At 50.2% G+C, this 11300-nt stretch overlaps 1 protein-coding gene across 1 annotated transcript in view; it reads right to left on the reverse strand.

The window, feature by feature from the left end:
• The window catches only part of RASA3 (RAS p21 protein activator 3), a 111870-nt gene extending 106876 nt beyond the window's left edge, over positions 1 to 4994 (reverse strand). Inside the window, exon 1 of the mRNA XM_025874546.1 lies at positions 4815 to 4994. Within this exon, the coding sequence (XP_025730331.1) occupies positions 4815 to 4869 (55 nt within the window). The 5' untranslated portion in view covers positions 4870 to 4994. The remainder of the gene's footprint in view (positions 1 to 4814) is intronic.
• Between the last annotated feature and the right edge of the window lie 6306 nt (positions 4995 to 11300).

Genomic DNA, 11300 nt, shown 5'->3' on the forward strand with positions numbered 1-11300 from the left:
CCGTCTTTGCCAGCCCTGCACTGTACCCCCCACCGTTCAAATCCATGCTCACACAGAAAGACAGACCACGGTAAGTGGAGAGAACAAGAACATCAGCATCAGTTTAAACCCCAGCTCTGCTCTTACAGGCTAGGTGACTTTGGGCAAGTAAATTAAGTTATAGGGGTCTCCCTTCCTCAACTTCAATGTCACAGACTTGTGAGAACACAGATTAAAATGAGATAATACACACAAACTGGATCCCGAAAGTCTGCAACTCTCTCCACGCCACACATGCACAGCAAACCCACCCCTCCCAAGTAAAACCTGGGGCCACAAACTAAAATCACCCTTGGCCCCTGAGCCCGGCTGCTCCCCAGCCATAGCGCAGATCTGCACACTAGTCTTTAGGGGTTAAAAATAGCACAGGCAGCTGGCTGAGCTCGGTTAATAGAATATCCAGGTTAATTTTAGCATCAGAGAGCTCAAGAGAATATAAAATCCCTGATGCCAAGAATCATGTGTGGCCTCCCCTTCTTTCGCTGTCAAACACAATGTCACTGATATCACTCCCTTATATTCACAAAATGTTTTCTCTAATTGGGAAAACCACGTCTTCTTAGCCCTGTGAAGACACTACACCAACCACCTTATCACAATAATCTTATCATCTGACCCTTCTAGGGCCCCGCAATGAGCACACTACTGCCTCCCATGTAGGAAACTTGGTTAAAGATCCCACTTTGAACAGAGCTGACCCAGAACCGCAAGCTCTCAGCCCCTGTGCTCTGGGCCTTCTTCACTACACCCCTCCAAAGCAGCCATCTGGCCAAGGGAGGTGCAGGCCAGAGACCGTCAGCCACCATTTCCTGCTCTCTCACCTCACTCTGTTCCCTGCCCAGGGGACCTCCTGCTTCTGGTGGGACTGTGTTTGCGACTCGTTGGAGGGAGGGCGCGAGGCTGGGGCAGGCCTGCCTGGGCCCACAGCACCAACACCCTGCAGGGCCATGTTTTGCTGAATGGGAGGGGCTGTCAGTTCTGATGTGCCATTGACCTTCTTGGGGGACAAGTTGTAATCTTACAGAGAAGGAACATGAGAGTGTGCTCTGAGCCCAGCTGAACACAAGAGGATCCAAGAAGGAAGGGAGGAAACAGGGAAGAGAGGAGAGCCTGGGGCAAGGAACCAGGCAGAGTGTGGCCTCACATGGGACATACACGCCAACACACCAAGGAGATCCAAACTGGGCCCTCAAGCCTGATGATGAAAACCATTAACAGAGCAAGAGGGCTTTTCTCACTCTGGAGTGCAAGCCTAGGATTTTATTTTATTTTATTTTTTAGCTTGACAGAAAAACTTTTGTGTATTGCTCTTAACTGAACACAGTTATCAAGATAAGAGGGTACTTTTAAAAAAACCAGAGGTAATTATCATGGAAAAGGAACACAGCACTGGGAAGTAAAGCTATACCGCAATGCCTGTGTCCAAAATGTCCAAAATAACACAGCCAGAAGGGCTCTCGCTGTGGGTCCTCCGCACACTCCTCCCCCACAGTCTTCAAGCTGCTTCCCTCCAGCACCAAGGCCCTGACTCATGGAAAGTCAGAAAAGCACACTTCCTCTAAGTTAGCATTTCATAGGAAGTGCATCTGGCCTTACACAACAGGAGATGCTAGTATAAAAACACTAACAACTGTTACCAAAGGTAGACAATGTTTAAGAGTTTTAAGTGTACATAAGAACTACCCAAAATAACTGCAAGATTTCATTGGGGAAAGCAACAGGTTCTTCAAGATAAGGACTCAAAAACAGTTACAGTAAAAATGCCTCCCTCTGATTTGGCTTTTGCAAAAGGTGGACGGGCAAGAGAAACGGCAGGAGGAAAACGAGGGAGAGATTCTTCCCACTGTCCCCAGCCTTAGCCTCGTACTAGTCAACGAGACAAGTACCACCACACAATCCCAAACCATTTAAGAACTAAAGGCCAAGGTCCCAACTCCTAAAAGACTGTTCACCCCCCAAAAATGTTCTGCCTTTTTTCTTAGCAACAGGAGTAGTGATATTGCTTACTGCTTAACTTCAGGGAGAATTTTTCTTTCTCTCCCTTTCTGGTAGTGAGGGGGTGGGTATTAATGCAAGCTGGAACAATACCGTCTTGTAAGCCCCCACCGGATGCAGTAGACAATTACTGCCTGCATTTCGCAAATGGAAAAATGAGGCTATGGAAGGGAGGACACTTGCTCTGGGTCAGCCGCCCAGCCAAGAGCACACAGGCGTGCAGCCAGCTAGCCTGGAGACAAGGTTCAGAGATGAATGGATGGCCCGGCCAGTGTGTCCCTGAACAAGGAGAGGCGAGTGTGCACGTGACCATGTGTGTGTATGATTCATGCGTGTCTGCCCCTCTTCCAGATCAACTATGGTGCTCCTCGTCATCTTGTGCCTTTAGGACCAGGGCATTCAGGCAAATCAGAGCCAGGCCTGGCCACACGAGACAACTAAGGAAAGAAATGAAGAGCTCAGCACACCACCTTCCACGCTCGGAACTATGCTCATCCCATTCTATTAACATGCTGTCCCTCGAGTTAAATGAGACTAAGCCCCAAACCAGCCCACCCAGTCCGCCTTCAGGGCCTGCAGCCCAGGCTTGAACTCCGAAGCACAGCCTACACCATGTCTGTGCTCAAACACGAGGATGCCCTGCCTGTGCTTTGTGTAGGCCCTTGCTCCCTGACCACTCCCAGCTACGAAGGTGAGACAGATATCTCCCTCTTGCAGCCCAGCACTGCGCACTGTGGATGAAGACCCTCGGAGAGGAGAGAGAGACAGGAGCTTCCTGGAGATGGAAAAACATCCAGGGAGTTGGAGGTGGTGCTGTCCTCGATGCTACATCCCTCAAACGTGGGGAGGGGCTCCAAAGCTTCCAACAGTACCCACCCCCACATGGGGTTGGAGATGGCAGATGTGTCAGTCACTGCACTGTTCCAAAGCTGAGCTGAGGTGTTTCTCTCCCTTGTTTAAAGTGGAACACAAAACACAGAAAGCCTCACCAAGCAGTCTCTTCAAACCCTCTTCCTTCCACACCAGGCCCCTCCTTGTCAGGATCCAGAACCCACCCACGGACAGGCACTGGCAGGCTAGTAGGGCTGCTCTCCTGCATCTCCAGGGGTCTCCTCACTCCCCTGCTTCATGTACTGTGCCATTCTGGAAAGAAATCAACCCTCTCTGCTCAACCTAGCACTGTTCCAGAACGCTGCTGGAGTCCAGTATGAGACTGGCTGTGCCGGGCCTGAACCACAAGGTCCTCAGACCCATTCCTGCCTGCTGTACCTGGAAAGCCTGGCACACTCTTTTTTTTTTTTTTTTTTTTTTAAAGATTTTATTTATTTATTTGAGAGAGAGAATGAGAGATAGAAAGCACGAGAGGGAAGAGGGTCAGAGGGAGAAGCAGACTCCCTGCTGAGCAGGAAGCCCGATGTGGGACTCGATCCCGGGACTCCAGGATCATGACCTGAGCCGAAGGCAGTCGCTTAACCAACTGAGCCACCCAGGCGCCCAAGCCTGGCACACTCTTCCACAACCAGACCCCACCCCAAGGTGCCCCTCCTGCTCCCTTGATTAAGGAAGCATCTGAAACCCTCCGGGGTGATGTCCCTCACACAGCTCAGTGGACCCAGGTGCTGAGTGAGGGCTCTTGGCTGAAGGACCCTAGTAGAGGCAGTTTGCCTGCCCCCACTTCAGCGTCATGCAATGCTGAATCTCTCAGTATGAAAGTGACAGCAGATTTCAACCAAGTAAACAAGAGAAATCCTCTGCAGGCAGACTCTTCAAGCCTGAAGAGCTGCTACATCCAATCCACAGTGCTTCTCAGCCAAATATCAACAGTGTCTCAGCGATGATCCATAAACCAAAATAAAGCAGACAGGAAACAACACGCTGATTTGGAGTAGCTGGAATTCCTCAGGCAGCATCAAATGTCATCAACAACTGACATTCAATCACTGGGTGCCTGGCTCGGTTCCCAGCAGCCCCTTTTCACATGGGAATAGAAGGGAATATGTAGACGCAAGAAGGACCCTGAGGACGGGCGACACTGCGGGTCCTCAGAAGCCCTCTCCACCATAAGCTGTCCTGTCACCCGGCACATTTACGGCATCAATGTGTTACAGTCACTCCAGGCAAGGATCTTGTTTTTAGGAGGGGAAAAAAAACTTGCACATCACCCTCCCGAGACAAAACAGCACTGGGAAAAAGCAAATCTCTCCAGATAACCCCAGGAAGTCCAGATATAGCCTTCCAGCCCATTCCAGAATCTGTATTTCATTTCCCTCCCCCAGCTCTTGGACCCAGTGGGAAGGGCAGAATCCTCCCCGGTGACACGGCCTGAATGGCAGGCGCTGGTGGCCCAAAGCTCCTCCAGCCAGTTCTCAATGGAGGGGGGGCTGGGGGCGGCTCCCCGTCTCCCATCCCGAGACAGCCCCGAGCCAGGCGCACTCCACACATCCACACTCGGACCGGTGCACGCGCACACACACCCACGAACACACGCACACACATCCGCCCACACGGACGCGCGCGCCCGCACCAGCCCGCAGCCAGACCCGGGCCCACGCCCCTGGGGGAACGGGTGGAAGGAAGTTTCTGGGTGAAGCAGCTGAGGGGTGATGCGGAACCTGAGGTCGGCGGATTCGCCCCCGGGAACGCACGCACCCAGGCTCCCACTGGCGCGCGCTCCCAGCGGGGACTGGACCCGCGTCCTGCACCGCACTGCCCCCCACCCCCCGGACCGCGCCCGCCGCAGCCCGGCCTGTCCTCGGGGGGAGGGGACGCACGGCGCTCACCGATCTTGATCTTCACGCTCTGGAAGACCCGGAGCCCCTCTTCCTCCACCGCCATGCTGGGTCGCCCGCCCGGAAGCCCGCGGACCTCGCCAGAATCCGCGCGCCGAGCCCCGCTGAGCAGCCGGAGCCCGAGCAGCGGCGCAGTCCCAGCGCTCTGCGCCAGACCCCGTGCGCGCCGGGTCCGCGGCGCCACCGCCGCCCGGCTCCGCCCACTGGCCTGCCCAGCTCGCCATTGGTCGCGGCCACAGAGAGGCGGGGCATGACAGTTCCGCCCCCAGAGCGACCACAACTGCCCATTGGCTGAGGTCTAGGAGGCGGGAGCGAGACGGCTCCGCCCGCAAAACAGCTCCAGCTCCACATTGGCGGAGACTCGGAGAGGAGCGGAGTGGGTCTCAGGGGAGGGCTCGGAAGGGACCCGGCGGTTGTGGCGGCGCGGAATGGGGAGGAACCGTGCGGGGAGGCGAGAGGAGGGGGGAACCGGGAGAGGGGGGAACCTGCTGCGGGGGCGAGGGATAGGGGGAACTTGGAGGGGGCATGGGGGGCCAGGGTGGAGGGGGCGAGGGATGGAGGGAACCTGGCAAGTGGATGGGAGGACCCGGCGAGGGCGGGGCTTCGAGGGGTTGGGGAGCCGGGAGGGGGAGGGGGAACAGGGTGCGGGGAACCGGTAGAGGGGAAGGGAGGAGGGGGACTGGGCGGGGAGGCAGGAGGAGGCGAGGCGCTAGGAGGTCGAGAAGGAGGTGGAGGCCTGGGAACCAGGAGGGATGGGGGAACCCAGTGCGGGCGTGGGCTAGGGGACCCAGTGGGGCTAGGGGTCCAGGATAGAAGGAAGCCAGCTGGGACGGATGAGGGGGAGCCAGGCAGGGGAATAGAGTGGGACAGGGCAGGGGCACTGGGGGAGAAGGGCGGCTCTGAGGCTTGGGGGAGGGTCATCTAGATTAGTGTACCCAAATCTTGAATCCCAGATTTCCCTAAATCCTCTGGAACTGAAGAGTCGCCGCACTTCGCCCTGTTAAAGACAAATGCTCTCTCCGTGTTTGATGATGATTGCAGAGACCTCTGCAAGACAGCAGCACAGCAGTGGTCAGCCTCTAGCTCCACTCCTCCACCACGCCTGCTGGAGAAGTGCCAGATCGGACAAAGGAAGAAGGTCCGATCTGCAAAGAAGCCTCACAACCAAGGGAACCTGTGCCCAAAGGGTTGGGAGAAGCAGCACAGAACCAGATCCAGAGAATGTTGGATATGGCCAGGAAGAACAAAAAGGTAGATCAGGTTAGAGTTTACCAATATGGGATCATTCAGTCATGATACAGGATTTGGCACATTGGCAAGAACCCCATGCCACTAGCATGGCCTTTGGAAGCTCATAAAAAGTGATATCCCACACTAAGTGGAAAAGCCAAGTAGTTGTGGCAGAGAAAAGCATCAGAATGCTCAGAGAAGTGGCACAGGGGAGTAAATATACTCCCACGACCGGGAAACCTAGTTGCCAACTAGGTTTCCTGGAAAGTCCAGAGGACACTTCATTTACAAAAGTGATGAGGAACATACAGGCGCGAGTCTCTGCAGTAGCTGGCCATTGTAGGACTGGGCTGAGGGTACGGATGCTGTTACAGATCGCACTGGGCTTGCTGACAGGAGTGATGATCAGATAGTGACACAATAAAGGCCAAGTGGTGATGTTTAACCATCTGAAGCAAGCCAGGTGCTATTATTATATTGAGCAGCAAGACTGGAGTGGCAGCCTGGGTACTCTGAACTCCAAAGAGCTACAGAGATGGTCAGCCAAACATGCTGTCAGGAGTGGGGCAGTTAGCCAGCCAATAAGAGTATTGCTCCAGGGGCGCCTGGGTGGCTCAGTTGTTAAGCATCTGCCTTTGGCTCAGGTCATGATCCCAGGGTCCTGGGATTGAGTCCAGCGACAGGCTCCCTGCTCAGCAGGAAGCCTGCTTCTCCCTCTCCCTGCCGCTCCCCCTGTTTGTACTCTCTCTCTCAAATAAATAAGTAAAACCTTAAAAAAAAAAAAAAAAGAATGTTCATTTGGCTCAATATATTGATGACATTTTAATCTTACCGGATGAGCAAGAAGTTGGCAGTTCATCAGAGGCTTTGGTAAGACATGCGCACTCTAAGACACATGTGCTCAGAGGATAGGAAATAAATTTGTGAAGATTCAGGGGTTCCTCACATCAGTGAGGCAAGATATATGGACCTTTCTTTCCCTCTAAGAAGCACAGAGACCAGCACAGCATACTTCTAGGATTCCTCCTGTAACGAAACTCAACCTCCACAGAACTGCAATACCATGTCTTCTCAAAACTGTTCTGCACAAAGGAATTGATCATTAGTTTTCTAAATTAAAATCTGTTCCCTTAGAGTTTTGATGGTAAGGAACAGGAAAATGGGGGTGCCTGGCTGGCTTAGTCGGTGGAGTGTGTGATTCTTGATCTCAGGGTTCTGAGTTCGGGCCCCAAGTTGGGTGTGGAGCCTACTTAAAAGAAAGAAAGAAACAGGAAAATATTGGGGGATTAAAGGAAAAGATGAGGGCTTTGTTGAAAGTATCTATAATCTCTTTTGTTTATAACTCACAGTTACATTTTCTCTATTCGATAGAATCGTCTTCTGCACTCCCCCAAAAAGTATTTCTTGAAAACTATCAATCTATCAACAAGTAGATATTTATGAATTGCTAAGACAGCATAATTAAATCATTTATTATTCATATTTGATCAAAATACTTTCAAAGGATTTGAAGTGGCATAAAATAAATGACCAGTATATAATAGAATAATTTTTAAAGGGTACAAAAAAAGTATTGAAGGAAGAAGCTATTGTGTCAAATGTTTACAGCAGAAACAGCTACAGCAACAATGTAAAGCTCAGCTCTGAGTTTTCTGGTAGTCAAGGTGAAAAAGAAAATACAGAAATATGGTATTTTATGCAAGTTATATTATTTAATAAACAGAAGTATATTCATTTTTTTAAAAAAAACTGTTTTGGCCAACTAAGCCATATGGAATTTTTTCATAGGGATATTAAGCATGTTAGGGAAGGATGTTCGTAATCTCAAGGGACTGACCTTCGCGGACATGTTCACTGCAGCAGCTAACGCACAGTGAAAGCTCCACTGGTATTTGTTGAATAAATGCACTGGTTTCTCCCATTGCCTCATGAAAAACTTAGGAACATGATGTTAACTCATAATTCTCTGATAAGATTTATTCAGGCTCTCAGGAGTCACAGAGTGTAGCTCTCTGGTGTCTATGAGAGAAGGCATTTGGAGAATCTAGAGAGATGAGTCTTAACACACCTTTGAATAGTATTTCTCAAATATTGGTTGTTTGGGCCACACAGACAGAAGCCAGACAGTGAACACATCTACACTAAGGTTGCTTCTGGATGCTTAGAGCCCAGGTGTTATGTGGCTGGTAGAAAGTAGGCCCAGTGCTCAGAGAGCAAGTGGGCCAAGCATCCACACTTGACCTGCCCACCATGAGGAGGTGGCGGCAGGCCTCACTGGTGTGCAGCAATAGCTCTTCTGGGGAGCATGAAGCCACACTACCTGCCCTCATCACAGCTCCTCGAGGAACTGTGTGCCTGGAAATGGGAAGGAAGGGACATCGCATCTGGCTGGAAGCTGAGAAGAGCCACTGGGATACTTCCCAGTCTCTCCTCCTGCTGTGGCAATTGAAGAGGCCTCATTTTGAAACTCAGAGATAAGACAGAAGCGCCAGGATCCCTGAGTCACTACTGGAGGGCCGCTGGGATCTGCAGCCGTGAAAGTGAAAAATACGAAAGTGAGAAATGAACTTCTCACTTCTTATTGGGTAAAGCCAATACGATTGAGGAATCAGCATAGCCCAAGCCTATCCTATGCTTACTAATAAAATCCTATAAAAAGTGTATATGGTAAAATGAACAACCCAAGAAACAACAGGCGTTGTCAAGGATGTGGAGAAAGAGGGATGGGAATGCAAACCACTCTGGAAAACAGTACGGAGCTTCCTCAAAACATTAAAATTAGAACTACCTTAGGATCCAACAATTGCACTACTGGATATTTATCCAAAGAATACAAAATTACTACTTCAGGGGGACACATGCACCCCAATGTTTATAGCAGCATTATTTACCTTAGCGAAGATATAGAAACAGCCCAAGTGTCCAACAACAGGTGAATGGATAAAGAAGTGGTATACATATATAATGGAATATTATCCATCCATAAAAAAATAATGAAATCATGCCATTTGCAACAACATGGATGGAGCTAGAGTATATTATGCTTAGCAAAGTAAGTCAGTCAGAGAAACATAAATACCATATGATTTCACTCATGTGTGGAATATAAGACACAAAACAAATGAGAAAAGGGGAAAATAGAGAGAGACAAACCAAGAAACAAACCAAGAAACTCTTAACTACAGAGAACACACTGCTGGTCACCAGAGGGGAGGGGGGGGGGGGGGGGGAAGGGGGGGGGGGGGCTGGAGGAGGGCACTAGTCAGGATGAGCACCAGGTGATGTATGGAAGTGTTAAATCACTACATTGTACACCCGAAACTAATATAATACGTATGTTAATTAAGTGGAATTAAAATAAAACCTTCAAAAAATAAAGTTTATATGGGGTGCTATTTGATTAATATCAATGCAATATTAATCATTATTAATATCAATCATCTGTCAATTTGAGTAATAGTAAAATATAACCCTAGATGTCTAATGGATTTATCCATTGAATAGATTTGTGTAATGTCTTCATTGCTTATTATGAAGAATATTTGCTCAAAATAACTGTTTTTTTAACATAATAAAATCTAACCTACTGTTTTTGACCAGAATTAGCCAAATATCAAGGTACTTTTTGAAGACAGCCCTGAAATCAGCAATTAATTAGACTCCAAATCTTGTCTTCCCCTTAGCTATGGCAGGAATATGTGTATTTTTTTCCTTTTAAAATCTCCAACAAGGGGCACCAGGGTGGCTGAGTCGGTTGAGTGTCTGACTCTTGATTTCGGCCCAGGTTTTGATCTCAGGGTTGTGAAATTGAGCCCTGAGTTGGGCTCAGTGCTCAGTGCAGAGTCTGCTTCAGATTCTCTCTGAAGTAAATAAATAAATAAAGTCTTTTAAAAAATAAAAGGGCAAAAATGTATTTGTGTGCCCATTATTATAACACAAGTATTTTTATTTCTCTTTGCTTCCTTCAAAGTTTTATTAGTATTTATATACAATTTCATACGGTGGCCCTCTAATTTGTCTGGATGCATAACTCTGTTTAGCAATTCATTTATTTAGCAAACCTTTAGTGAGCACCCAGCACGTATCTGGAACCTGCTAGGCCCTGCGGGAATATCGGAGAAATACAACACACACCCCTAACCTCAGGGCCCTTAAACTACCTACGTAGCTCCCCTCCGCCTGCACTCGGCTCAGTATGGACCGGCAAACAAGAGAAAAAGAAGAGGAAGTCCTGGGGGCAGGCGCCTCTCTAGGTATGGACACCTCAGCCGCACCGCAGGGAAACCCGAAAGCCCTCCTGGGAAGAGGCAGCAGTCCAGGAACCTGAAGCCCAAGGCACGGCCCTCACTCGCCACAACCTCAAGGGTGTGGGTGGCCCCAGAGGGAGTGGATGGTGGCAGCTGCTGAGAAGGGAATCTGCCAGAGTGCACATCACAGGGGCCAGCGACCACAGAGAGGAGGAAAGGCAAAGCTGGGGTCTCCGGAGCAAACACAGTATCTGTGGGCGTTGGTACACTTCATTTACCTTCGAGCATGAAAAGTGAGGGACTGACACAGCTTGACCTCACGCATGGGCTGTGACGTACCACTTATCTTCAATTCCTTCCAGATACTTTGGTGTGAACATAACTGTTCCCCCAGATTATTTCAAAGTGTCCTTGTAAAGTGGGGGCAGGTGGTCCTAGGACCAGTGGTACGTGGGGAATGGGACAGCAATCAGACCAGACTCCGCCAGCCCCTCCTCCCCCACCTGGGTTCCTGGTGGCTTTTTCATTGTCACCCCCACCCCAGGGCAAGGGTGGGGCTCTTTCCTCTCCACCCCGCTGATGCTGCAAATGTCCTGACACCTGCTGATGCTAGCCCCCCCTCACCCACTTGCTCTGGGATCTCAGGAAGTCAGCTGCCCCTCCAGGCCTCTGCCCCTTCTGTCCTCTGGGCTGTGCTTGGAGGGGGTGCTGAGGGTGGCCTCTGGTGACCCAAGGTGACAGTGGGCCTATGTTCCTCTTGCAGGGAGAAAACATCCTTCCAAAGACATCATGCACATAAAGCCACCAGCGCTCACTGCAGCTTGTTGATGATCTGCACGACCCAGAAACAACCTCCAACCTGTCCTTCGACGGTGGGGGCGGGGGGTGTCCAAACTCTACTCAGCAACAAAGAGGAACTGCTGATGCGAGTGAGGGCAGCCTATCACACAGGGCCCACAACTCCTTTTACACAGTATTGTGTAATGACAAACTGTGGAGA

Source organism: Callorhinus ursinus, unplaced genomic scaffold (genome assembly GCF_003265705.2).
Source record: "Callorhinus ursinus isolate GAN/ISIS: 27379988/994484 unplaced genomic scaffold, GSC_fseal_2.0 scaffold79, whole genome shotgun sequence".
Classification (NCBI taxonomy): Eukaryota; Metazoa; Chordata; class Mammalia; order Carnivora; family Otariidae; genus Callorhinus; species Callorhinus ursinus.